Genomic DNA, 27,305 nt, shown 5'->3' with positions numbered 1-27,305 from the left:
AAATGCATAAATACCTAAACCACCTGATGTACAAGCAAAATTCTAAGCTCGATCCGGGTAGACCGGGGAAATCCCGCCAGTCAAAGTCAACTTTAGTCTGGTTGATCGGCTTGGGTTTAGGTCGCGTTTGAGTTTCGCTTTCCACTTACCTTATCTTGGAGGTTGGGGTTTTGTTTTAGCTGACCTGCTTTTCTGTTTAACCTTTTTTCTTTCCCTCTCATTGTTTTCTTCAAAGAAATGGCGGTCAAATTTAAGGTAAAAAGAAGACGTTGAAAACTTAGTTGTGAAGAAAGGGTTCTTTGTTCTATGGCTTACTTTGTTGGTGGTGTAACCTCGTTGGCCTCGAGAAGATTAGAGAGAGAGAGAGAGAAAAGAAAAGAAAAAAAAGGAAAAATATAGACATACTCTAAGAACAACTGGCGGTCCAGCGACATGCAACTGAGGAACCCCAAAAAAGAGTATTCATATTCAACCCAACAAGAGAGTAATGCGTCTCGCTTGTTTGGGTATGCGGTTCCTTGCCCTGAAGGGAATTGATCGTACGGAACTACTTGACGCTAATGAACATGATGGAGAACTAAATCCGCAAGCGGTGTCTGTGTAACTGTGATGATCATGGGAAATGTATTTAGAAACAAAAAATAATGGACATGTTCATAAGCTGCATCAAAACCACCGAATCCACCATGAACGCCCCCTCAAACCCCGCAAGCCTGTCGAACGCCACAAGAGTGAATAGAGAAACCCAAAAAAAAAAAAAAAAAAAAGAAAAAACAAAAACGCAATCATTCGACCTGCCGCTTTTGGCTAAACGGCGATACGGCCTTGATGCAATAGACCAACTGTCTGGAGGCCACTAGTTCCCTTGAACCGCGCTAAGAGTGACGATACTATATCGCGGTACGTGTTCATCTGCGTTAATTTGAACCGTTGGATTTTCCCGCTCGCCGTGCGTGGAATCTCCTCCACGAAGATCACACCCCCGTCGAGTGCCTTGTAGCTGGCCAATTGTCGTCGACAGTACATGTACACTTCCTCCGTCGTCAACTGCATCCCGGCCGGCTGTCTCGCTCGGACCACGAATGCTCGCGGCACTTCGGTGCTACCGTCTTTAGAAGTAACGCCCGTCACCGCTGCATCCTGGATGCCAGGATGCTTGAGGAGTACAGCCTCCAATTCTGCTGGAGCCACTTGCCACCTGCGAATTTCTTAGCCTCTACCACTAGTGTCTGTGGGGGAAGATGCCCAAAAACGGGAAATCAAGATCATAATGAAGAAATGAAAAAAAAAAGAAAAAGAGAGAAAACGTACCCTCGAACTTTGATTAACTCCTTCGTTCGGCCGACAATGTAATACAGCCCGTTGTTCACGTACGCCACATCACCTGTACGGAACCACCCCTGCGCGTCCTTGGCGTCGTCTCGTCCTTTGTAGCCAGTAAGCAGGCCGTTACCTCGCACAAACAGCTCCCCTGGCTTATTATCGTCAAGCACTAGGTTGCCATCTTGTCCCACCAGTCGTATCTCGTATCCGGGGACGAGCCGCCCGATACTTCCGCTATTGCCAGGCTGTCCGTAACGGTTTTGGAAAACGACACCCACTTCTGTCATGCCCCAAAGCTGGGATGCATTGGCATCGACATGGAGCAACTCTTGGAACTGCTGCATGGAGGCCCCATCAATCGGAGCCCCCGCAACGCCAACGTACCGTAGTGACTGGAGGTAGTCTGCGACGGGGAATGCACAGCGGTTGAAGGCATGAATCATCGCAGGTACCATATATGCCTCTGTGATCTGATACCGATATACAGCTGTCACATACTGGGCAATATCAAAGCGAGGCAGGATATACAGTGGCTCTCCATATCGAATAGGAAAGATGTGTGTCCAGAGGGCACCAAAAAGGTGGAACATGGGCAGTGACATCAGCCGGCTCGCCTCATAAGGCACCTCGTAATAAATGCTAAGGTGATGTGATACTATAGCGTGGTGAGACAGTATGGCAGCCTTGGGTAATCCTCCCGTGCCACTGGTGGAGAACATCGCTGCCGGCGTGGACTTTGCGATAGCCTCATCCTGGAAAAAGAGCCAGCCGGTCTCGCCGTAGCCGAGGAGATGTGCAAAGTTCAGGTAATAGTTGTCTCCACCGTGTGGTAGATACGGGGCAATGGCTGCAGCGTAGACCAGAGGACCCGACAGCAACAATTGGGCTACATGGCTGGTAGCAGCCTCATCCACCAAGCACACTTGACTAGGAAGCATGCCTCGATTGGCCGAGACGTTGAGCACTGTGGGCAGGGCATCGCGCGTCGTAATGATCAACTTGGGATTACCCAGTTCAAGGATGTGCTCTAATTCTTGGGGCTGACTGCGGGCATTCGAGCCCATGAACACACCGCCAGCACCGATAATACTGTAAAAAAGGGCGGGGTATAGGATCTACGGGACGATGTGAGTCAGTATTCGTGAGGGGCAGTGGATAAAATTAAAATAGAGGGGAAAGAAAAAAAAAAAAAAAAAAAAAGGGAAAAAATTAAAAAAAGTAAAAAAATAGGTTCCAGGGAATCGGATGTAGTGGGGATAAAGACTCGGTGTAGGTGTTGTTTACGAAACGTCGGATGACTTACGCTATTTCCCATGTGGACCAGAACGCAATCACCTTTTTGCACATGATGAGCCTTTAACCCAGCAATGAGAGTTCGCACTAATAATCGGAATTGGAGAGCATTGAGGGAGCATGAAGGATGGTCAGCATCAATGAATAACGGCCGTTGTTCATTGTATGGGCGAGGGCCACCGAAAGCAAAGGTCAATAAGTCGGTGTAAGAGCGGTTGTCCCCAAACTGGGGCGGCGCCAATGAAGACTCCCAGAGACCCATGGTTTAGTAATCGGGAGGGAAGGGGGTATTTAGAGTACTATGATCAGTGTTTAAACATGGGAATCAAGAAAGGGCTCGTCGGAGAGTGAGGATTGACGAAAGTCGGAAGCCCAAAGACAGAGGGCATCCTGGGTAATAAATATGTGGATGGTCATATCGCGCTTGAACAGATGTTTTTGTCATGCTGGAGACTTCACCAAATGAAAAAAAGGAAACAAAGGAGGAAAAAAAAATCCCCCAAATCCTCCTGGTGCATGGACGAGGAATTCCAATTTCCGGGGATGGGGCTGAGAATGACCATGATTTGGAATTTCATTTAGGGCGTGGCGCAAAACCCGACACATCGTCACTTCACTAAGCTAAAGGTTCCGTCGAGATCGAGGCGCTGATCTTCTTTCCGCTCCACTGGCACTATGCGCCTCTTCTGTCGAATGAACGTTCGTAACGCCATAATTCAGATCTCGGCCGGTGGGTCCTCTTCATGGCCGACTTGAAAAAAGCAATGAACAGGCGAACAGCATCCGCCATGCAGACGAACTAGGTTCTCTGATCATCTGTCTCCATAACTTAATCACCATGTTGGGCGGCTTCAGCCCGACACGATCTTGCAAGTCTTCCGCCGTCCTCCCCCATTGGTCTATCGTCCTGTCATCGCGTAGTCTTCACGGCACTTCCCATGCAGCTGAGCCACGGTGCGAACACCCCCGACTAGCGAAGTACACTATCGACTTAAGTCGATGCAGCCAGAGCCTGCTTTGGAACCGAGGAATGCCCCTCATGCTCAGATACCAATGCGCGATCTGTGTTGCATGCCCCCACCTTCGCTGAAGACCCATACCAGGCTGACGTCCACGACCTGAAATCAGGAAATCTATGCATGACTGGTATTCTCAATGGATCCCTCTGCCGTAAATTGGCGGTAAACGACTGCTGGACCCCGCCCATCCAGCATCCAGGGAAGTGGATCGTTCAGTCCGCACCCTGGTAATTCCTGGTACGAGACCGTTACGTTATTGACTACACTAGTTCGAGACCAATAAGTCTCACCGTAGGGTCTAACGCATATGTTCAGTGAAAGAAAAAAAAAAAAAAAAAAAAAAGGAAGGAATCCGTGCGTTTTTGCATGTGCTTTGAGTCTATCACTAGACCTGTCAAGCGATCCTCCTCTAGATCCCGCCTTTCCACTTTCTTGGATCCCGATTGTCCGACTCGATTATCAAGCTAGTGTCTCGTGCTTCTGCCTTAGGTCAGTGGAGTATCTGAACTCATGTGGCAAGTGCATTGTTCATGCCTAGTATGCCGATCAATTGAAGGAACCCTGATCCGATGGAGTCAAACCACTTGGACGGATTGGATCGGGGATTCCACTTATCTAGGCCCGTCGGCTGAACCAGCACTAGACTATTCATCTAATACATCCCTAGGCCCGGAACCATAGTCGATGGGGGCGGGCTGTGCGAGATGCCCTTGGGATATCATCATTGGCCCTTGGATAGTTCAAAGCCCGAGGGGTAGCTGAAATTGAAGAGTCATGATGTCGTCTATGGTTGCTCATTGGTAGTAGATCATTTCGATTATCGAGTCATAGTGGGACAATGATCCCAACCATAGCGTCATTCATACCCACCGCACGCACACAGAATGAAGTGAAAGTGAAGGTGAATGAAAAGGTAATCAGGTGGGGTTGAAGGAAAGAAAAAAAAAAAAAAGGTAGATGTAGGAAAATGAAGGAATGAGACTATCAATTGATGGTCCCTTTGTCTAATGTACGTTCACACATTAGGAAAGAGAGAGAGAGAGGAAGAGGGGAAAGCGTCATCATGTGCCAACTCAAAAGGCTGCATGTGCCCTGCATGATTGAACTTCACAATATCGAGTGAATAAATGCATTGTTGTTTTTGCTGGTACCTGACTTAAGGACAGACGGACTGACTTACTTACTCCTTGTCCTTCTTCACATATCAGGTACCCTCCATTATTACCTCGCATCCTTGTTTCTTTCTTTCTTTGATTCATTCATCCATTCACCCATTCACCCATTCACCTCTTCTGCTTCTACTTGAGCTTCCCAACCATGTCGCTCTCTGAAAAGAGTGTCATCTCAGTCCCTCCGCCGGCCAAATGTGCGTCGGAGCCGACGAGCCCCAGGAGCACACTGGTGGACGTCGAGACGACTATGCCGAAATTTATCTCAGAAAAGGCGGATCGTTCTCTGACACAGAGCCCTGATAGCTTTGACTTGGAAGCCCAGGCCCCCAAGAAGAAGCCGTTCTCCTCATCTCGCTTCGCCCTCCTCAACATCTACCGCCGTCTATTTACATTGGTCTTTTGTGCCAATGTTGCGGTCTTTATCTATGTTATGACAGCAGATCGAAAACTACTGGCATTGGTCAACGCAACCGCTGCCAACTTACTTGCATGTGGTCTGGCACGCCAACCTCTGGTGGTGAATGCCATCTTCCTCATTGTGTGCTCAATCCCCCGATCTGCCCCCTTGAGACTCCGCCGTATTGCAGCAAAAGTCTACCACTACGGCGGAGTCCATAGCGGGTGCGGAGTAGCTTCGTTTATTTGGTATACGGGCTTCGTGGGCTTGATGTCGAAGGAGTACTGGTCTCCATCGACCGGAAAGTCTACGATCTCCGTAGCTCCAGTTGTCGTGGCCTACATTATTCTGGCCTTGCTTCTCGCAATCATCGTCGTTGCCTATCCTGGGTTTCGGTTCAAGAAACATGATTACTTCGAATTGACACATCGTTTCTCTGGATGGTTGGTGGTGGCACTCTTCGTGGCACTTCTCATGCTCTTCGTCAACGATTTTAGCCAGGCTGCCCATCAATCATTTGGTCGCTTTCTTATTGAACTTCCAGCCTTTTGGTTCTTGATGGTGACCGTCGCTGCCATTGTCCACCCGTGGCTACTGTTGCGCAAGGTCCCTGTCACGCCTGAATACCTCTCAAACCATGCCGTGAGACTTCACTTCAACCATACCACCACTACATTTGGCAAAGGCATTCAGCTGGCAAGGCATCCACTGCGCGACTGGCATGGCTTTGCAACCTTCCCAGACCCCGAGGGCAAAACATTCTCAAGCCTCGTTTCCAAAGCCGGGGACTGGACCACAGCCTGTATCAACGATCAACCCACTCACCTCTGGAAGCGAGGCGTCCTTATCTATGGATTCGCATACGCAATGAGAGTATTCAGGAGAGTGGTTGTTGTCACGACCGGATCCGGCATCGGGCCGTGCCTTTCATTCTTGGGCGATGAGAATCGACCCAATCTTCGTGTTGTATGGCAGACTCGCACTCCCCTGAAGACCTATGGGCAAGGGATAATCGACTTGGTCTCTAAAATGGATGCAGACCCATACATCATCAACACTAGAGAGTCTGGTCGTATCGATATGGTGCCAATTATTCGACAGCTCTACAAGGAATTCGATGCGGAAGCTGTATGTGTGATTAGCAATCCTTTCGTGACGAAGAAAGTGGTCTACGAGCTCGAGTCAGGGGGCATCCCTGCTTTCGGCCCTATCTTCGATTCATGATTTATTTTCACTGATGTTATTTTATTGTTTTGTTTATTTGTCTGATGTTGTAAAAGCGCCCGAGTTTTGACACAGTCTGGAACTGTATTGTACATAGCATTTCTCTGCCTCACATATGTTAGATTCCCCAGGTAACAAGATCATCTACTGAATATTACTACATCTTTTCTACATCTGATCATGAATGTAAAGCACAACTCGTAGGTTCTCAGGGTCGATCACCTCCAGACAGACAAATACCTTAACAAGACTCTACCCTACCTATCTTCACCATAACAACTCCTCGAACAGATGAAACAACCCAATTACCCAACATCTAGACTATGGTACAAATACAACACTTCAAATTAAACACCACATAAACCCAAATAAGACACACTTCATTACTGCAACAACAAATATTCCAACTCACCAAGCAACCCACCATGAATCCACGTATACAACAACACATCCTAGCAAAAAGCCCAAACCAAACCCACGAACAAGAAACCCGAACCACCCGAAAACCGATGTATGATACTCCTTAGTGAAATGAAGACTTAAAGTATGTAGTAAAAACAAGGATATGAAACCAAACAAAGGAAGTTTATCCGAGTTTGACAGAAAGGGGTTCAACGCCGCAAACGGCCCGATGTCCCGTACATAAGGAACAATGACATGACGAAAGCGGCGGCTACCACCTTGGCTTACGTGGAACATGTAGCATTTGATTACGTGTATGTCTGTAGTACGGCCATGGTTGGTATATGCATATGCTTGAAATTTTTTGGCCATATCAATCCAAGGATTGTGGTGATTAAGTACCGATGTTTGGGATGTGGTGGTCCATGGCAACTTGGGTAGGGATTCGTCGATGGGTTGGGTTGATTGGTATGAGCTATCGCTGATTATGTTTTTGGTGGCTTTGAGGACATGTCATAAATGTCATCCAAGCTTAATTTAACCTTGTTGAATATACCAGTCTATTTATAGTATAAGGAAAGCAAGTATAATTGAGAAGAATTTTGGATTATTGTATTGGTTCATTGCATTATTAGTTACCAACAGGGTATGTGTATCATCTTTGAAGAAAAAAAAGAAAAACCATAAGGTATCCATCTGTATAGTATAGAAACGATTAATAAGGTAAAAACCCTCAGCAGATGACGGGTATCATGGAAAAGGATATCTTCGTCCAGCCAAAAAAAAGAAGAAGAAACAAAAGGAAAACTTTTTTTTTTCAGCCCTGGTATTTCCCCAAATATGTTCTCTAAGAAAAACAAAACAACAATGTTGATTAAGTGTCCGTTGTTCATGGTAATGTTGAAAGAAATTTGGTATTGGTTTCTCTGAGTTCAAGTTGAGGTCATTCGGTCGTGAGAAATCGTAACGTCGTCAGTGAAGGAAAGAAAGGAGCGAAAGAGCTGGCCTGAAATGGTCTGCTAATGTTCGTGTTGTAGAAGTTACTCGGATGCCCGAGAGGCTCGCGAATCGGCCGACGGGGCTCGATTGCGGCTTTCGAGTGTCATGGGTTCGGCGGTAAGATCGTCAGTGGTAAATCGAGATCGTCCGCGTGTTGAGAGAATTGAGCGAGCCGAAGAGTGGGTAGAGTCGCTGTCCAGTCGAAGGGAGTCCATGCGCTCCAAATCTTCGTATTCTGGAAGTGGGAGCGGAGAGCCGTGGTAGTCTTCCATGACACTGCTGGCGTCGGGCTTCGTGTATCCGGGAGGACTAGCAGGAACATCCTCATACATCGGAGGCATCTCCTCGTCCCAGCTGATGCCGAGACCGCTGCGCTCAGTGACATGCAAGTGGAACTGCATGCGGAGGACACGGGCTGCGCCTGTAGGCGTGATGAGCCTGGTGTTGCGGTTAGGACAGAATTCCTCGGCGACGATCAACTCGATAACGAGGTTGTGCTTGGCTTCCAGTCCACCGGAGGCCTCAAGATCGCACACAGGGTTGCAGGTGGGGTTGATGCTTGCCTCGAACTGCATGCTAATCTCGCCTCCGGCAGTATCGAAGTCCGTCTTCCAGCCCTCCTTCTCTTCGTTATGTCCGATGATTCGAGTTTCCTGGTGAAGGACGCCCTTGCCCTCACCACCAATCTTGTGCGCATGTTTACCACAGGCTGGGGAAACAATCTTCTGGTGCTCTTCGATACGCCACATCATCTTGCGCAAACGCCAGCGGGTTTGGGTCTCCTCGCCCTTGTCCACGACTCCGCTCAGAGTCATCTGGACGGGGAACGTACCGATGGGATGAACGACCGAGGGAAGCACAATGCGGCCCGTGAGGTTAGTTGGAGGGAAAATACGGATTGAGGATTTGTCGTTTCCGGGTAGGATAGCGCGCTTGATGTGTAAAGGCATCTGGAAATTGTATTCTTCACCGGTGGTATTTTGTGCATGGGCAGAGAGGTAGTACTCAATCTTTCCCAGGGATCCATTGCAAGAAGCGGGCAAATGACCAGGGAAGAGGTAGCTGAAAGGGAATTCGTGGTCGCCAGGCTTCAAGTGAAGCGGCTCGGTCAAGAAGTTCCAGTGGTTTAACTCTTCAGTTCTAGAGGCACAGTTCGGGCATTCTCTCGAGACTGGTTTCTTCGTTGTCATCCTGGTCATCAATCTCATGTCAAACTTATCGAGAGTAATAGAGTCAACCACTTCCGAGACAGTGATCTTCAAACGGCCGGAGAATAGTGCACCAGTCGAGTTAGCCGGGCTGCCATAGCAGACAAGCGGTGGTGACTCAACGACAACGTCCAACTTGGCAGTGGCACTAACGCCATGCTCGCCTAGACGCTCCTTTGAACCGGAGGAACGCCCATGACTGCGGCGCTTCTCCTTGCTGTGATCCCTGTGAGGGTGAATTAGATGATCAACCGCGAAAGACAAACGGCGCTCTGGAGAGCGTGCTCGTTCAAGCACATTTGCGGATGGTTTTTTGTGGGCCACTGTGTTGGTGGGGATCTCATTAACGGAGGTAGATGAGGAAGAGTTGGAATGCGACGAGAAGGATGTGTGGTGGTGCACGTGGGGGCGAACAAGGCTAGAAAGGAGGCGGCCGGGCATGTTGATTGATGTCCACTTCTAGGGACTCGATGCCGACCAAATAGATGCAAATAAAGAGAAAGATGTAAGGGTGGCTTCTCTAGTAAGAGAGCAGTATGGTCTTGTGGAGGTAGATGACTGTTGTGGAATCGAAAACAGTGATTGCGTGTATGTGACTAATACTTCAGTATGTCCGGCTGACTTCAGGATACAGTGCGGTGTTGTATAAGTTGAGATGTGAGGCAGACAACCCAGAACATAATCTTTTGGAAGTTATGAAGCCAGAATGACGGTGATATGGAGGAATACTAGGCTCAGGTACGGTGAATCGACGATGAGGTTCTAGGACTTATAGTATAGAATCGGTTCCTGGTTCCGAGTGAAGGATACTGATGAATGGGAACAAAGTGTTAATGTTCTTCTAGGAATCAGAGAGTAGAAGGTGGGCGAACCGCTGGCTTTGAATGAACTCGGACAAGCTTTTCTTGTTAGTACCAAACTTCTTCTATATATACCATTGTTCTTTTTTTTTACCAAAAATTGAAATTTTTCTTTTTCTTTTCTTTTCTTTTTTTTTTTTTTTTTTTAGTTGATTCTAGGTGGTTCCCACACCATGTTACAAGGTACCAATAATTCCCGGTCTGGCCACCCTAAAGCTCCGTCACTTCGATGGGGTCCAAGTGGGGCACGGCAGAAAAGCGTCACTGTGGATCTTACCATACAGTTACCGTACATTTCCATACGGCGGGGCGGAGTACCCTCGGTGCAAAAATAGCAGAGGATTGAAGGGTCTTCGCTTGCTCATCGCGTAGAAATTTCCCTAGGAGGGTAATAAAAGTCGAATTTAACCAGTATTACTACTGTCCACAAGGTAGTCCCTTATTGGCAGCTTGCGTGTTGAAATTACATCAGTCTTAACCATATACCTTTATTCTAGAATAAGGTAGATTTAAGAATGTCCACTGGATATACTTGGTAGTAATCTTGAATCCCCAGATTCTAAAAACAAAGATCACGCAATCTCATGAAAAATAGTTACGCAAGATCGGGGAGCAATGATCTGACAAGTTCGGTTACACTACTCTCATACATCCTTCGAAGAAAGTGAGCCGGAGCAAGACCCCGACAACAACAACAACAAAGAACTGTGGGCATGTGAGGCCGACCGAGTATTTGTTCCGCGGAGTCTAGTCTAGTCTACTCCGGTACCTACTCCGTAGGGTCGTATACCGCATGGAGTTGCAGCTTTTACATCTCCGCGCTCACATCATTTGACAACATACCGCAAAGGAATGACAAAGACTACACTAATGTACAAAAGGATATAAAGATATTCAACACATGACGCTGCAGGATGCATCGCTTAAAGCCCGTGCGCAGTGACTCACCTGAAGATTTGACGATCTATAGTTGCCAATCCCCGGGACCGTCAAACCCTACCGGACTTGGATGTGATTCCCAGAAAGCATGCGCAATCGGCATCCCTACCCCGTACCTCTACTATGTACGGTGTACACGCAGCGCTTTGACGGGTGGGGTTCGGCCGATAGAATCAAGAACTCCTGACCATTCTTGAAGGCGTACCGGATTAACAATGCCAAATTGTAGACAATGCTGTCATGTCTTGTAAGTATAGTAGTACTCCAAGTCTCCCAACCAAGGGTCCGCATGCTGACTCATGTTCTAGACAGGACTAAAAGTTTCATCATTACAAAAGCTCATTGGCTTGTTCCATACTTAGAAGATTGTAGTAAGACACAGTGCCACGACGACAACCAAATATATCAAATTCTAGATCCATTGTCCAGCAACACAGCAATTGAACAAGAGAGACAGGCTGAGAAGATAATTTGGGGCCCATGAAAAAATCATCAGCCACCACACATACAACAAAAACAAACATACGATTGAGTCAGCAGGCGGTCCGGTTACCCGTTGCGCCTGATTTCCAGGGCGGCGCTATTTTGACCCTTTCTGGCAGGTCAGCTGCCGTCATCGAACCATCACGTGGCGTCATGAAAAGACTTGAAGGCCCGGCGTCCTCAGGCGGTCTGGCGTAAGTCTTGCTCATACAACCGGTGACCGGCACCGGTACGCGGATATACAGTACCATACGGCAAGCGGTTACGGCGCTAGTTGGAGATCCTTTGGAACTGTGATGCCGCTTTTCCGTTTTTTGCAAGATGGAGGGGCACAGTACCACCTGGAAGCTGACGCTAACACCCATCGAACCGGAAGCACACCGTTCGGAAAAGGGACCGGTCAGAAGAAAATTTTTTTCTATACATCGATTTTTATTTTTATTTTATTTTATCCAGTTTAAATTAGGTAGGCTCATGCGGTTGCAACATGGTCGGGCCCCACTACTAACGGGAGAAAAGAAAAAGAAAATCCTTAAAACTCACCCTCAAAGTTCGCACCCCTTTGCTTTCCACGGGTAAGAATACCAGTTTCCGGAGAATATCCTCAGGTCCCAGGAGCACCTTGGACTTCGTCCCGAGATTATTGATTTTTGTTTGATAGTGGTCAGAGCGTGGGTCTCCTTGTGATTGCCATATCTGGGCAAGCCTTAGCATGTTGTGCCCTACAGGATCGGCGGTAGAAGGCACAATTTCGGAAAATTCCAGGGCGCTCAACTGCCCCTCGTTGGTCCAAATCTCTTTTTCATTTCCCCCCGCACTGCAGGAAATTGAGCGTTTGCGGGGCATTTCATCATCGCCTGCTGGTGGTTTTCGCGATTCGTCTTGGCTGGTAAATCATAAGATGAGAGATAATGGCGGATGAATGGTGATCAAGGCGTATTCAGACAGCGGTCTGAAGGAGACAAAAGACGATATTTACGAGGATCAGTTGATGTGCAACACATCACAACGCTCGACATAGTTCTAGACGCAACCTTGCTGTCAGGGAGTGTGCCCTGTGCGTTGGTGGTCAACAGGGGAAAAGCACGTTTTCTGACGAATGGCCACCGCCTGCGCCATATTTATTACCTAACAGTTTCACCACCGCCACTGCCCATTGGAAGTCCTCCGCCGTGACTAAGGCACCTTATGCGCTTGGATTGTTGATCAATCTGAAGATCTAAGACGACATCATGTCTTGTTTCGCCATGTCTGTTGGTCGGTCCCCCGATGTCAGAGTTTCGGCACGAGTATGCTGACGGATGGCCGACTCGATCATGCCACGAGAGATCGGATGCCCATACGGCAACTATCCCAAGCTCTCCGACAAACCCAGTTCTCCCCGTGCGCAGTGCCTTGAGGTTGATCAAAGTATATCCGGAGAAACACTCTTCATATCATGGTTCGTTTCAGCGGCCCTATTGGTTTCTGCAAGGACCTCTCCCCTTGCGGTACGGGCATTGTCTATCCAATCATCCTGGATCCTAATTGTCGGTATAGACCATTAACCCCCTCCATCCGTGAGCACTGACTCGAGCGGCGCGTAATTGCTGGTTTCGGGCAGGCTTGGCATACATCCACTTCCAACTGGATTTTGATTCTTGGTTTACATACTCCGTATGGGGATCTAATCCCCTATTGTCAGAATCTCACGCCAGTCCCGACCTAATACCCTGTGTACTCCATACGAGATTGAAAAGAAATATAAAACATAGAAATAAAAATAGATGATCACCTTCAGTCTGGACATCTCGAAACAGCGTCAGATTGAGGGATTAATTTGCTCGACTTGAACACGTATTCACGATTGCGGTATTTACTGTGTACTAACTGCGGAGTACATCAACTATATCAGATGCGGATGTAGAGTCCAGGGGCCATTGCATGGAGATCGCCGCTCGTCGTTAAGGGTGACTAATTCGCGTTCCTTGCAAATCAACGACATAAAATTTCCGAGGGCGACACATGGTTGATCCATCGGCGCTTTCCGCTGGAAAGCGAAACCTTGTTTTGTACGCCCTACTTCGTTTCCACGGACTATTCCCGGCCTTCTTCGACGGCTAGCGTAGGGCGCTCCGTTTCCATATTCCTGTGTCACTAGCGCCTCAGAGTTTTCTCTCCCCCTGATCAGATCGGGTTGGCATAGTGGCTGGACGCGCCACGCTGATTGGTTGAACAATCTACTCTGAGTACGCCTCTTGAAGAACCTTTCGGCTCCTGCCGATTGTTTGTTCGTTTACCACCCCCTCGCCTGATTAGATACTATGAAGTCCGACTCTTGCGGCTTAGTTGGTGGAGTGTATGGGTGTGTGAGAAGTGAATTGGTATTGAAGTGACAGTTACGGAGTACGCACCGCCCTTCCAAGTCTCAGGGCTTTTCACGATTTTCCAATTGCGCCATCAGTTTACTGGATTAATTACCTAATATGACTAACAGGCGGTATGGCAACATACTACTATGTACGGGAGTAGATATCTTAGGCTAAAAAGGTCTAATAACCTGATTCAATCTATCGGAGTCTCCTACCTTGGCAGTTGTAATGTGCCATGCTTGTCGGTACCCTATTAATTCAGGTGTCGACGATCAGCTTATCTTGTTATTGCCTCTGCCGGATTGCTGTCCCGACGTGAACCGCTAGCCGGATACCGCTTCCGACATCGCACGATCCGGGATCTCATTTCCTGTTACACTTCATCTATGCTGTTCTAGATGTACATACTCCTCTACATCTTGACATGACTCACCTACGGGATTCTCCTCCGACATTAGGTATTCATCGGGCCTCGAATTTAGTTCATGTGTTGTAGATGCCAATTCACAATATACTCCTCTTTTCTTATGTGTGTATGTATGTACTAATGTACTATTGCCGCGTCATTAGTGATGACGTTCTCCGCTGCGAATAATACAGGTATCTTAGTTTAGTGTACATATGTACATGCCAGTGACCATGAACAATATAGCTCTGAGTGACCCCCTCACAGAATCGATGCTGCCATAGCTTCAACGTATCAGGCTTGGACAACTATAGATCCATGCAAGCCAGGGTCTGTGTGCTCGGCCGAGTCAAATCAAATGCTCCATATTGCCGAGGCTCTTTAATTGGCGTGGTGGCGGTTGCACATCGCCTATATCTGATCTAATGGTGGTTGGCTACAAACGCCGAAGCTTAATGCATGTCTATACGGGAACCTTTTCCACATGGCAGTAATCGCCGCATTGTGATCCACCCGTGGATTCACATCTGAACAAACACAATCTCAAGTGTTCGCTTTGGCCTGACACTGTCCAAGTTTAAACCTAACGCACGTGTTGATGTTGTAGAACTGGGTTGAGTAATTTATCTTGCTATAGCAATTTGACCGTCCAAATACCTGTCTATTATATCATGTAGCTACTAGCGGGTCAGATAATTTCGCTTTCACTTGCTCTTGACCATGATTCATTGACAACATTTGCACGCACATCTAGATATATCTGATCAAGCAGTCGGATCAAGAGTATACGAATCAGGTGACTTGGGTAAATATGAATCTTTTGAGATATATCGAGACTATCTTGATGTAATAAAGGTATTTAGCCAATAGAACTAGCTACTAGACATTTCTAGTTGCTCACTGTTATGCAAGATAATTGAGCATTCGGCTGTTATTGTCTCTCAGCTGGTGAAATTGCCTCCGGATACCCTACCCAGTCAAAAGTTCCCAATGATTTGGTCAACCACATATCACCTGGGCCATAAGCGCCTCGAGGGACGCCATCCCCAACGACCCCAATCAGCGTCCCGCTGAGGAAAGTATGCGGGAACCCAGGGTCAAACGTATACGCCGACTCGATCTTCTCAATATCCTCGGTCGTCAGCGTAATCCCAACAGCCGGCATCACTCCCTTGATTTGCTCAACTTTCCTAGCGCCGACGATGGGAAACACATAGGGTGTTTTCTGTAAAATATAAGCCAGAGCGACTTGCAGAAGCTCTACTCCTTTCGCATTAGCAACGTTTTCAAGTACACGGGAAACCTTCTTATCGTGCTCAGACAAAGGGACGAAATTCCGACAGTCGGTCCTCTTCTCGCGTTCTTTGAACCCCTCTTCAGTTTGAAAGCGACCTTGGTTCAGCACCCCAAAGGGACACAAGCCCATACCTTCATCGCGGCACATAGGTATGATATCTCGCTCAAAATCACGCATCGCTGCATTCCACATCCCCTGATACACGGTGAACTGTCGCAGGCCGTGATCACGAGCGTACTGGTTGGCTTTCGCGACCACCCAAGCGGGTGTATCAGAGATACCCAGGTACAAGACCTTCCCAGAGACAACAAGGTCATTCAGGCTGTGCATCAACTCCGGGATCGAAACAGTGTAGTCCCACCAGTGCACGTAGAACAAGTCGATATAGGTTGTCTGGAGTTTGCGTAGGGACGCTTCGAGCGAGATACGCATTGACTTGGTCCCGTTCCCACCATAGTTGGCTTGGATTTTGTCCTTGTGATGACCTTGCCAGCCGGTGGTGTATTTGGTTGCAATTACCATCTGGTCCCTGTTTTGCCTGGAGGCAAGCCATTCGCCCAGCCAAATTTCGGATTGCTCTTCTCGGTATGTGTTAGCGGTGTCGATGAAGTTGCCGCCCTGACTGACGAAATAGTCGAGGATCTCAAAGGCGGCATCCTTGCTGCATTCTCCGTATCGCTCTTTTGCCGCTGTGCCGAAGGTCATGGCACCTAGGCATAGAGAGGAGACTCTGACAGACGCCGAGGGGGCGAGCTGTCGGTAGCGAGCGAGAAGTGGTTCGGAAGACATAGCGAGGTGATACTATGTTCTCCTTGGATAGGCGGTTGTGTAGGTTAAAATAACAAACTACTGATATATGGCTGATACTATATGGTCAGGCACAGGCGCAGTGATATCATGTACGAGGTCTTGAGGGCATACGCCCGTTAACTCCGCCAGAAGACTGTCTATCCAAGACTCGCAAATCAACGGGTAATTGTCTGATGATATTCAAACAACTGAATTTCCATCTAGGAGTTTATTAGGGAGCGTCGGACATAACGGGGTTAACAGATATCACGAGGTCCAATTCATCAGATTGTCATGGTTCTGATATAGAATTGGCTGATGAACTGCCGGATATAACGGGATTAACAGAGTCGTGTTATAATTGGATGCGGGGTCTAATCCATCAGATTGTCGTGGTTCCGATATAGAATTGGCTGTCAACCGCATAGGATATCCAGGTGGCCTGAAAAACAGTACCAAATACGCAAAAAGGGACAGGTATCAATTGATTAGTATTCCAGTCTACTATTCAGTCAATGATAGACGTTTCCCTTCTTCCTCGCCCACGGATCCTTACCTAGTTAACAGGCTATCTCCCCCATATAGTAAATCCTCCGTTATACAAATATACTTACAAGCCGCTTCACTTGGTGACTTTAGTAGGTCTAAAATAGAGAGTTTCTTGAGCCTCATATGAGCACTTAATCTGACATAACAGTACATGGTATGAGATATTTAGTACCTAGTGCTCATCGCTGGTCAGCGGGTGGCCGTGAGGGCACCAGTCGGATGAAACCTATGTCATCATACTCTATCAGTCCCCACGACACTCATTCGCTTTAACCAAAACTTATATCACGTAGCAGCGCATTCTCATTCCCTTATTCTTTTCATATCTCAGACTCGTATATCTTCCTGAAATTCTGCCTCCCCTAAGAAGTTCTTATAAAATGGAGGATGAAAATGCCGAAGATTGCATTGCCTGTGGCTGGATATCTACAAAACAAAGACAAAGTTACTATTCTAGCCACGTCAAGTTCATTTATGGCACCCACAATCGAGGCGTATGGTCGATCGGATCTGATCTGGTTTTAAAGGAACGCCCAGATGAGGGCCCAAAGATCAAAATGAAAACTCTATCTAGTATGAGTATGTCCTGACTTCCTGGGGTCTCACGCAGATGGATGCACTATGGAAAACGCTTTTACGGGAACGTTTGGATGCGTATGGGAATGCGAAGGCGTTTTTGAACATATCTGTGCCATTTGAGATAGTACCTGGATTTAGACGACAAGGGTAGAGAAATTTTGGGTTCTTCAAATTGAGAGGAAAGTGTGCCAATAGATGCAACCAGTCGTTGGTTCCGGGCTGCCGTATATATTAAGGAAATCAGTATAAAGATATCTGAACATCTGCTACTTTTCTATGAACAGGAGATCAATGCAAGAGTAGCAGCTCTAGTCTGTAGCTTTGTAAGACGTTACAAAGTCAGCCAATTTTTTGCAATGGTCCACGCTACGACCGGAGTAGGCAACCGCCAGGGTCCTCTGTCCTTGCCGAAGCTTTCTGTCAGTGTACGAAAAAATTTGCCCCCGAACTGGGTCAACGATAGGATTTTACAGCACTGCAGGAAAGTGTACTCTCTAAGATCCTACTTGACCGAGCACATATGTGGAATCTTCAGTCAGCGACGGAAATTTTTTAGAAAGGGTGCGTAGAACAGACGCCCACTCCCCTGAGTCGAGCTGGATAGCAGCGAACGATACATTGGTCAAATTCTGTTTGAAAGAGGCCAAGAACACGTTCAAGGCGTGGCTCGAGCCTACGTGAGCGGTTTCTAAAGTCAGTTCACGTAACCTAAGGGTGGGTTGGGCGGGGTACAAGCGAGACATAAGAGTTGTCAAGTGGTCGCCATAATCAGCATCGATCCTCAGTCGTTGCAGGCGCATCGTATGTTGTATAAGCTGTGTCACGAAGTCAACCGTGTCTTCTGTGTCCATTGTGTGCCTGAACCTGAGGGCTTCCAGATTAAGAACATGTAGTAATGAACTTCGGCTCTCGGAAGAGGCCTTTGTCAACGCGGGACATGCCGTTCAGGTTCCTTCCACCGCAATTTTGCGGGTTGAACAGGATACTAAAGCCTCGTAGTGGACGCTTTATTGTAGCGACGATGCTGAGAAGTATTGTAATTGTATCACTGGGGGTCAAAATATTGGGTGGGCTGGGACGATTTAGCGTGAAATGCTTGTACAGGCGAAAGGACTGACAATTCACCAGGCGCAGTAGGGTATTCTGCCACTGTTGAATAGATTCCTGTGGGATAACAATAAGTCCAGAGGCGTGCCGTTCCCACTTGAGTTCTGATCCTAAGATATCATCATCCATGCCGCTGATATCTAATGAGTGGACATGTGGACATAGTCGCAAATTCTGCGATAACGCATCTAGCCTCTGAATAGAGGCTAGGGAAAGCTCTGTCTTAGCAGTCTCAAGATATGCATGGTAGAATTGAGGCAGGGTATAATCGTATATGGGTTTGCAGGTGAGTCGGAAAGAACACTACGCTGGGCAGTCCAAAGAAGCGCTTATTTTTAGCAACAGCTCAATTGCAGGTTGCACCAAGCCGGAAGAAGATATGAACTCTTTGGGGCTTTTCGTCTTATGAAAAAACGCGCGGAAGGTCTTGAAGACCTACTGAGACCCAGCGATGGACTCATGATGTTGAGAGGAAGAGTGTCGGCGCTTAAGAGTACTAGTATCTACTTAATTAAGTCCACCACCTGCAACTATTGAATCTGCCTGTATTTTTTTTTTTTTGTAGAACCAGAGCTTCTCTCATGCTTCCTGATTACTACCATCCAGCTCCGAACAACCCCTCAAGCAGACCTCACTCTTGAAAGAGTCACTACAGTTTTGAGTAAGGGTTCTTGGTTATGGCGTCTAACTGCGACACGAAGGCTTGATTATCTGATCTTGAACAAGGCTAAGTATATACGTTTACTACGCCTAATTATCTATCCTAAGTTCATAAGTCTAGCTTGGTGTTGACATTCCAATGCTAAGCTCCCGTGAGTGGGACCTCGCATAACGCCAAGAGGGTACGGAGTATTTTGTTGTTTTCTATAACATTGTAGTAGATTTCTGCTATCGTCGGTCACGTGGTGATAACACCGCACACCCAATTGGCTTTGCAGTCACATCTTCCCCTTTATGCTATATCCCACTGCATTATGTTGAATGGACACGATATAGCTCTCTCTCTCATCTTTAAAATGCCATGCTGCAATTGAGTTGTTATTAACTGTCTCGAGATATCACCACCTTAAAGAAATACATAACTGGACTGGAACATAAGGTGTGAGAGAGAATGTCGGATGCGCCTCCACTACTTTCATAGTCACTTCCGTGTTTGCTCCTTCGAACCATAATTCTTAAAATAGCCTTGCCGTTTACTCCCGTGGGCTCTATATTTCACTTTGCTAGCTTAAGACGTGGCCAACCTATTGAGTACTCAAAGTTCGTGCTATGTCTCCATCATCATTCATCACACTGGGCTTCGCTGTCACAGCCGTCTTCATCTTCTGGACATTATCCGCAACGTCTTCCTCACCATTTGCTCGTAATTTCCCTCGCTTGTACAACAAGCGAATATGCCTGTTAATAGCCCACCCCGACGATGAGGCTATGTTCTTCGCGCCGACAGTGCTAGCCTTAACCAAGCCAGAACTGGGAAACCATCTCAAGATCTTATGTCTCAGTAGCGGTACGTTGCATAGAACCACCTCACTCTATTCCAAGCACGCTAACAACCCACCAGGAGACGCCGACGGACTAGGCCACATCCGCAAAAAGGAGCTCCAAAAAAGCGCCGTGCATCTGGGCCTCCGCAACGAGTCCGATGTCCTCATCATAGACGACCCAACCCGCTTCCCCGACAGCATGAGCGCTACCTGGTCAGAAAGCGACGTCTCAAGCTTGCTTGCCTCAGCCTTCGCTCCCGAAATGGGCGACACCCAGTCCGGTTCCCGGAAACGAGGAGCAACTGGAGACAAACCACCCGTCGCGACTATCGATGTGCTCCTTACCTTTGACAGACATGGTATAAGCAACCATCCTAACCACCGTTCTCTCTACTATGGCGCTGTCCACTTCCTTCGTACCCTGATGAAGGATAAATCCGGGTATACCTGCCCGGTCTCGCTGTACACGCTCACCACGACGAACATCTTGCGCAAATATATCGGCGTGCTTGATGCGCCGTTGAGCATGGCGCGTGGGGCTGTCGATGCTCTGTTTTCGAGCTTGAAGGGCTCATCTCGTGCCTCGAAGGATGATACGCCTGCGAGGCTTCTGTTTGTTAGCTCTGTTGGTGAATGGATGACGGCGCAGTCGGCTATGGTCAAGGCTCATCGGAGTCAGATGGTTTGGTTTCGATACGGGTGGATTTCTTTTGGTCGTTATATGGCGGTTAATGATTTGAAGCGTGAGAAGGTTTAGTCAGTCCAGGGAATGGCAGCGATGGCTTTATGATGGAGGATTTGGACAATGCACTATTCGAGTTAAGTTCAACCCTGGTGCTTGGATGCGTCAGATTCACATATCTGGTGAGCTAAAAATGTATTTCTTTATGCCTTCATGTAAACACAATGACACCCTGAAAGGCCATCTGTATATTAACTCCGCAAAATAAACCAATTAACTTATTAGAGTGATGCGCAATCAGGACTGCGTGGCTCGCTGTCAAGAATAATCCTAGGGTAACTGATATTTGACCATCAGATTACTTAGAACATAATTTGCTGAGGGACTGGAAAGGTCCATCAATGACAAACACCAAGGCTTAGTATGTTGGTAAATCTCGGTTTCTCTTTACAGTGCTGTCCTTTTACTACACGTGGGGAGAGTATCTGTTCGGTACTTTTACATATATACGCGATTGACCTACGGAAGCAATATCAAAGCAAAGCACATTGGCAGACAAAGAGAATATTTGGATTGGCAACAAATACTATGGACAGGGTATATGGCCGATGCTGAACAACATACTGAAGTATCAGAGGCTTCGTAACTGATCGAATAAGCAGCTCATCAACCCGACTGTGCGGATCGTTCAAGGCGTAAATAAAACCCAGGAAAAAAAAAAAAAAAAAAAGAACAAGGAGAAGGAAATAAAGCAAAGCTAAGAAAATACCATGTCAAAGTTCCCAGGTATAACGCCCGGTACTTCTCTTCCCTTCTGTCTCTGTGCAGTCCATTGCGTTTCGGCATAATCTTCCTCCGGCAGATTAGACAGTTCATCGGCCTCGTAGTCCAGCTTTTGGGGCTCGGGAACATATTCTCTATCTATGACAGAAGGTCTAGGTCTGCGGGTTCTTTCGACGACTCCGGAGAAGAGTCGTTTCAGTGGCGCGACGTTTAAGTCGAGCCCGGGGTTGGAGCGTAGATACTGTGCCCAGACGAAATCGTCGTCCATTTCCATGGCCTCCTCGTCCAGCTCAACGCCATTTTCCGCAGTAGGTCGACGGACTGGGACCCTGTTGTGGAGTGCCAATCTATGTTGGCCCCAGTGCGTCGCGCCCAGGATATTGACTTGGCCGTCCCTGGTGCGGTACTGGAAGGACTGTGGGAGAAAATCCTGCCATTCTTCGAGCATTTGAGGGAGGAGGCAGCGCTCCCATACCGGATTGTCGCGGCCCGTCCACCTTTTGTGCGTAACGAGGAGTCTCGCGAAGCGTTCCATGGCGATGGTCTGCTGAGCAGTGCGCAATCGGAGGACATCATAGGTGTGTACCGCCTCTGCGAAACCTCGTGACTGTAGGAGCGCCGTGTCAATTCGCGATCCCCGTCGGGAAGACGACGCCCCTCCTAGGTAAGCTTCGATGATGTCTTTCGCTGTTCTCCGCTTCTGTCTGGTTTCTCGCAAAAGGTCGTAAGCAGCACACATGTGCTGTTGAAATTCCGACAGCCTGGCTTGATCCCATGCTGTCTTGGCAAGGATACGATGTACATCAATTGTAGGACGGACATCGAAATTGCTCGACGTCATTGTTTCGAAAACACCCTTCACAAACTCGGGAGGCACTTTGCCTAATGAATTCCGCTTTGCGTCAGGACCGAACCGGTTCCGGGACAGAACAAAGGAGCGCTCGAGAAGTTCAAGCCAGACTGTTTCCGGGACAGAGATATCGTACGAGTTTGAAATGAATTCAATAGCTCGTAATGCACCGGAAATATCATTGTTCGTGCCGAAAGCATGGGCGATTGCAAACAGGAGACGACCCGAAGGGTACAAAGGAGACGACCGATCGTAACTAGTGGCTGGAGGTAATTCAGATGGATCCAATGTCGCGAGCGCATCGATGTCAACATTCCACGCTACTTTGAGTACGTTCTTCATCCCCTGCACATGGCCCACACGGCTGGAGGCCAGCATCACATTGATAAAAGTGACCTCATCACCATGATACCCCTGTTCGGTCATGCTGTTGAATATCTGGAGCACTTCCTTTCGGACGCTCTTCTCAGCGGTACGGTAGCCCTGCCAACCGACATTTGGGTGGAAAAACCTTCTGTGCCGATAAGCGTAAGGAGTCATCCGTGTGTGATATCTCTCTCGCCCGGTATAGGCCTTGTCCCAGACTTTGGCCTCCATGTAATGATTGTAGCATGTAACATCTGGAACCACTTCGTCTTCTGTCATGCTATGCCAAATGTAGTCGGCCATGAGAGCATCTCCAATAGACCGTGCACAATCCAGCAGGTGAGTGTACTCCGCTAGACCAAGGGCTTGACCGGCCGACCGTCGAATCGAAACCACCGTAGCTAATTTGGTAGCAAAATCATTGAAAATGGAGTCTAGCGACTCAAATCTCTTGAGTTTTGCGGCACTTGGATGGATCGGCCGGTGGATCTCGCGATAGGGAACCACAAAGTAAGCGGGGGATAGTAAATGGAAGACTTCGACGAATACGGTCTGAGGCATCGAACCAACCAACTCTTCGTTGCGAGGATCGAGCAAAGCATCCATGACCTGGTCAGGTTGGCCATCTTGGATAATTTCATAGAATGTTGCCTTCAGTGCACTCAGGTCCCCGTCGGTACTTGATACCGCATCAGCGGTGTGGGGTACGTGGTCATAATGACTGCCACCACCTTCTAGAATACTTGTCGTACTCAACCGGGAGTTTGCGACACGGGTTTGAGAGGATCTCCGATCATTCGGGAGGCTATTATTCACATTCCAGGAGGAATCTCTGGGAATGTTGCTGTTGAAGGACCTCCACTGAGTGGAATCGCGAGCGGGTACTATTATCAGTCGAGTGGGCCCAGCGCAAAGAGCGAATTGAGTGGACCGATTGCGACCGCACGAGGGAACCACCAAGTGAGAGCTAAATCTCTCACTTGCAAGTACGAGTCCCCGCATCGAGACCGTTGAAGATATCAAAAATTTCCACAACAAAAGAGGCCCTCCCTGAGGTTGAAAGAAAAGAAGTTGAGTAGGACAAACAGTACAGCTTGTCCGACCTCTTTGAAGTCATCTGTTTCGTGTTGGTGCCGCCTTGGCGACGAATCCCTGCAGCTTCTCCTCATTTGCTGCATTGAATTGATTTGATTGACACGGCCTGAACGCGACAGCTTTTGACTAGGTTGCTACCCTCGGTTACTGCTTTGCTACAGTAACTGACTTCCTAAGCCCCCTTTCAACCTTTCCCCTCTTTCCCCCCCCTCTTCTCTTTCATTCGCTCAATCAAAAAAAATGGCCGACACGGAAGATGCGGGCACCACGTCCGTCTCCGAACCTTTGGATCTGGTGCGCCTCTCCCTCGATGAAATCGTCTTTGTCAAGCTCCGCGGTGATCGCGAGCTGAAGGGTCGTCTCCATGTAAGTCTTTTGTTATGCTTAATTCTATTGATGTTCGACCTTGCGGCTGATTAGCGTCCTCATATAGGCATACGACAGCCATTGCAACTTGGTGATGGGAGATGTGGAGGAGACCATCTACGTGGTTGAGGAGGATGAGAATGAGGAAGAAATAATCCGAGTACGTCGCATTACTTCCCATTGATCCCATCTTCTCCGATACTATCTGCACCTTCGGTGGAGCGATAATCTGTTGTGCGAATACGGATGTTCTTCCGGACGATTATGGCTAATATATCGCTTGCTACAGACAATCAAGAGACAGGAGGAAATGCTCTTTGTGCGAGGTGCGTCGAAACAACTACCATCATACTTGGACATAAATTGAGACAGAATCAACTAATTCCGTTTTCAGGAGACTCCGTCGTTTTAATATCCCCCCAAGCCTGATAAGATTCGATCGGATGGACAAAGTGGATGATGGACTCGTCGAAAGGGAACACCGATCTCGAAGGAGACTATTGACTCTCCTACATACGGGAGCACAAGGAAGGGAACTATGAAACCGGGCGATGGCCTCAGAGTGGTGGACTATAGTCTTATTCCGGTTCCTGGGTCTTTAAGTGTGTCATCGACGAAGACTACTAGTATGGTATGGCACTTGTTAAACAGACGTCATGTGCGAAGAAATTAGAGCCTAAACATCAGATGATGACTCCTACATGGCATGCGACCTGAGTCATATCTTCTATAGGCGACTCAATTTATTTTATGTCATAAATAATTTACTATTTACATGTTGTGGTCCACGGCCTTCGTCGTGCTTCTGTTTGGCCGTATGACTCAGGCGGTAACTTCGCCCATTTATCGATAAAGCTTCCCCCAAGTCCGCTCCACACTTGTCAGTTCAGCCTCATACCACGTCAATCTCTTCAGCTATTTAACCCCTCAGACGTTCCTAATTATTTCCCCGAGTTACTCAGTTACGCTCTGTATCGACTAACGCGGTCATTTACCGTTGCTTCCTCCCAATTTCTTTATCCATCGTCGTGAAATTATGATAACACGAATACGTATCTGAATGCGCCAGAGGCGAATCGTCACCTATCCGACCTTACAGCTCGTATAGTACCGTGTATTAATAGTCTCATTCATACAATAGTCTCATTATTAACAACCAAAGATCCAAGCATGGCCCCGGCTGGACCGAAACTTACTCCGGAGGAGCGGCGAAGAGGCGAGATCGTATACCTCTCTTCCCTTGCCTCTGCCCCACCTGCTGACTGTCAACGCATAGGCGCTCAGCGATTTCGCGGAATACGCTGAAAAACAACAAGCGCATCGCTCTGTTGCTCCTAGCGACAGCGGCTACTCTACTGCCAGTGTATCCCGAATACACGAAGACCATGCAGAACTGGAGATCCTTGACCAGCTAGGATTGTCTGACACTCCGAAACCAACCCGATTGAAAGACTTGCTATTGAATACAGGTGACCAACAAGAGGACAGTCTGCAACTACTGGGAAGCATTATACAAACACGTATTGACGAAGGTCATGGTGAAGCGATATTTGACGTGGGGATTGAGGATGGTGGTGAGTCCATGGGCTTTGATCTGACCCAGTGGGAAGCGGCGTTGCATCGCGTACAGGAGGCGGCGGGAACACTGCCCGCACACTGCCGTATTCTTGTCACCTACAATGTGGGAGGCCCTCAGGAATCCAAGGTCAGAAATGATCGAATGAAGGGCTCGTGCGGCAAGCTCCTCATCCGGCAGCCAGCAGAAACCGTGGAGGAAATGGCTGAGCTCCGGATAGCGGTTGTGGGGAACGTGGACGCTGGTAAGAGTACCATGCTCGGAGTTCTCGTAAAGGGAAACCTCGACGATGGTCGCGGTAAAGCTCGAGTCAATCTTTTCCGACATAAACATGAAATCGAGAGCGGCCGGACCAGCTCCGTCGGCATGGAGATTATGGGATTCGACAGTCGTGGGGAGATCGTGACCAGCGCTCAGGGCCGCAAACTGTCTTGGGAAGAGATAGGGAAGCGGTCTGCCAAGGTCATCTCCTTCTCCGATTTGGCTGGTCACGAGCGATACTTGCGAACTACGGTCTTCGGCATGCTGAGCAGCAGCCCTAACTACTGCTTATTGATGGTCGCGGCCAACAACGGTTTGATCGGTATGAGCAAAGAGCATCTAGGGATTGCGTTGGCTCTAAACGTTCCTGTGATGATCATTGTTACCAAAATTGATATCTGCCCCCCACAAATTCTCCAGGAGACCTTGTCTCAACTAAATAAAATCCTCAAGTCCCCTGGGGCTCGCAAGATACCCATCTTCGTGAAAGACATGGATCAGACCATCAACACGGCAACGCAGTTTGTCAGTCAGCGGATCTGTCCTATCTTTCAGGTGTCTAACGTAACTGGAGAAAATCTGGATCTGGTACGGACTTTCTTGAACATTCTTCCCCATCGTGGCCACTACAATGCCGACGCGCCGTTTGAGTTCCTTATCAACGATACGTTCTCGGTGCCACATGTAGGCACAGTGGTGTCGGGGGTGGCCAAGTCAGGGGTAATACACGCGGGTGATACAGTGCTTGTTGGGCCTGATTCGCTTGGACAATTCACCACAACCATGATCAAGTCCATTGAACGGAAACGGATATCTGTCAATGCCTGCTTTGCGGGACAGTCTGGGTCGTTCGCGTTGAAGCGTGTACGAAGGAAAGAGGTGCGAAAGGGTATGGTTGTTCTCAAGAAGTTGGACCAGCCTCCCAAGGTCTACCGGGAGTTCGTTGCGGAAGGTAGGACCACATGCTGTGTCACCTGTCTATGGTTTACTCTGACTGGATCTAGTTCTCATTCTCTCTCATGCTACTACTATTAAGCCCCGGTATCAAGCAATGTTGCATGTTGGGGCCGTGAGTCAAACATGTTCTGTCATTGACATTGACCGTCCCTTTATCAGAACGGGTGATCGCGCCCTGGTGGCTTTCCGTTTTGTGCAACGCCCAGAGTTTCTGGCGCCTGGAGACCGAGTACTTTTCCGTGAAGGGAAAACCAAGGGATTAGGTATTGTGAAAAGTGTTGGATACGATCCTAACAGCCCTCTGAACCCAGAAGCCAAAAAGGAGTCGAACATCAAGTAGGAGTCGACATAACACGGTTGGAAAAGCGATCGATATGTTCTGTTTGATTGATGTACAGCATTATCGCCACAGAGTGGATAGTTGTTTTGCCTTGCTCTTACTTTTCTTTCTTTTCTTTTCTTTTGTCATTGGGTCCTTTTTTTTTTTT

General features: G+C 48.0%; 9 protein-coding genes across 9 annotated transcripts; 4 read left to right on the top strand and 5 right to left on the bottom strand.

The window, feature by feature from the left end:
• Positions 1 to 747: 747 nt before the first annotated feature.
• On the bottom strand, positions 748 to 2,968 carry afeA (adenylate-forming enzyme AfeA). Its single transcript, XM_032076583.1, has 3 exons — positions 2,627 to 2,968; positions 1,312 to 2,438; positions 748 to 1,198 (listed from the first exon to the last, which is right to left on the bottom strand). Exons 1-3 carry the CDS (start codon positions 2,876 to 2,878, stop codon positions 808 to 810), a joined length of 1,770 nt encoding a protein of 589 aa, XP_031926761.1. The 5' UTR covers positions 2,879 to 2,968; the 3' UTR covers positions 748 to 807.
• A 1,594-nt stretch (positions 2,969 to 4,562) lies between these two features.
• On the top strand, positions 4,563 to 6,444 carry BDV27DRAFT_4165 (integral membrane protein TmpA). Its single transcript, XM_032076580.1, has one exon. The coding sequence runs from the start codon at positions 4,953 to 4,955 to the stop codon at positions 6,426 to 6,428; it is 1,476 nt and encodes a 491-aa protein (XP_031926760.1). The 5' UTR covers positions 4,563 to 4,952; the 3' UTR covers positions 6,429 to 6,444.
• Positions 6,445 to 7,608: 1,164 nt separating this feature from the next.
• On the bottom strand, positions 7,609 to 9,961 carry BDV27DRAFT_4146 (alpha-arrestin). Its single transcript, XM_032076572.1, has one exon. It carries the CDS (start codon positions 9,476 to 9,478, stop codon positions 7,871 to 7,873), a length of 1,608 nt encoding a protein of 535 aa, XP_031926759.1. The 5' UTR covers positions 9,479 to 9,961; the 3' UTR covers positions 7,609 to 7,870.
• A 4,801-nt stretch (positions 9,962 to 14,762) lies between these two features.
• BDV27DRAFT_129517 (aldo/keto reductase) lies at positions 14,763 to 16,478 on the bottom strand. The gene is made up of 2 exons (XM_032067221.1): positions 14,989 to 16,478; positions 14,763 to 14,931 (listed from the first exon to the last, which is right to left on the bottom strand). The coding sequence occupies exon 1, from the start codon at positions 16,160 to 16,162 to the stop codon at positions 15,008 to 15,010; it is 1,155 nt and encodes a 384-aa protein (XP_031926758.1). The 5' UTR covers positions 16,163 to 16,478; the 3' UTR covers positions 14,763 to 14,931; positions 14,989 to 15,007.
• Positions 16,479 to 17,598: 1,120 nt separating this feature from the next.
• Positions 17,599 to 18,980, bottom strand: BDV27DRAFT_145903 (uncharacterized protein; the record flags this gene model as incomplete). The annotated part of the gene is made up of 4 exons (XM_032070479.1): positions 17,599 to 17,738; positions 17,802 to 18,154; positions 18,192 to 18,700; positions 18,966 to 18,980. The coding sequence occupies 4 exons, from the start codon at positions 18,978 to 18,980 to the stop codon at positions 17,599 to 17,601; spliced, it is 1,017 nt and encodes a 338-aa protein (XP_031926757.1).
• Positions 18,981 to 19,382: 402 nt separating this feature from the next.
• Positions 19,383 to 20,851, top strand: BDV27DRAFT_129514 (PIG-L family deacetylase). Its single transcript, XM_032067220.1, has 2 exons — positions 19,383 to 19,904; positions 19,959 to 20,851. Exons 1-2 carry the CDS (start codon positions 19,667 to 19,669, stop codon positions 20,636 to 20,638), a joined length of 918 nt encoding a protein of 305 aa, XP_031926756.1. The 5' UTR covers positions 19,383 to 19,666; the 3' UTR covers positions 20,639 to 20,851.
• Positions 20,852 to 21,287: 436 nt separating this feature from the next.
• On the bottom strand, positions 21,288 to 23,614 carry BDV27DRAFT_129513 (uncharacterized protein). Its single transcript, XM_032067219.1, has one exon. The coding sequence runs from the start codon at positions 23,562 to 23,564 to the stop codon at positions 21,321 to 21,323; it is 2,244 nt and encodes a 747-aa protein (XP_031926755.1). The 5' UTR covers positions 23,565 to 23,614; the 3' UTR covers positions 21,288 to 21,320.
• Positions 23,615 to 24,767, top strand: BDV27DRAFT_129511 (U4/U6-U5 snRNP complex subunit LSM3). The gene is made up of 4 exons (XM_032067218.1): positions 23,615 to 24,023; positions 24,091 to 24,183; positions 24,313 to 24,349; positions 24,418 to 24,767. Exons 1-4 carry the CDS (start codon positions 23,898 to 23,900, stop codon positions 24,450 to 24,452), a joined length of 291 nt encoding a protein of 96 aa, XP_031926754.1. The 5' UTR covers positions 23,615 to 23,897; the 3' UTR covers positions 24,453 to 24,767.
• Positions 24,651 to 27,305, top strand: BDV27DRAFT_129509 (putative GTP binding protein (GTPBP1)). Its single transcript, XM_032067217.1, has 4 exons — positions 24,651 to 25,137; positions 25,186 to 25,247; positions 25,300 to 26,812; positions 26,865 to 27,305. The coding sequence occupies exons 2-4, from the start codon at positions 25,194 to 25,196 to the stop codon at positions 27,155 to 27,157; spliced, it is 1,860 nt and encodes a 619-aa protein (XP_031926753.1). The 5' UTR covers positions 24,651 to 25,137; positions 25,186 to 25,193; the 3' UTR covers positions 27,158 to 27,305.

The sequence above is a fragment of the Aspergillus caelatus genome, assembly GCF_009193585.1.
Source record: "Aspergillus caelatus strain CBS 763.97 unplaced genomic scaffold BDV27scaffold_107, whole genome shotgun sequence".
Classification (NCBI taxonomy): domain Eukaryota; kingdom Fungi; phylum Ascomycota; class Eurotiomycetes; order Eurotiales; family Aspergillaceae; genus Aspergillus; species Aspergillus caelatus.
This window is presented reverse-complemented; position numbering and strand designations above follow the sequence as displayed.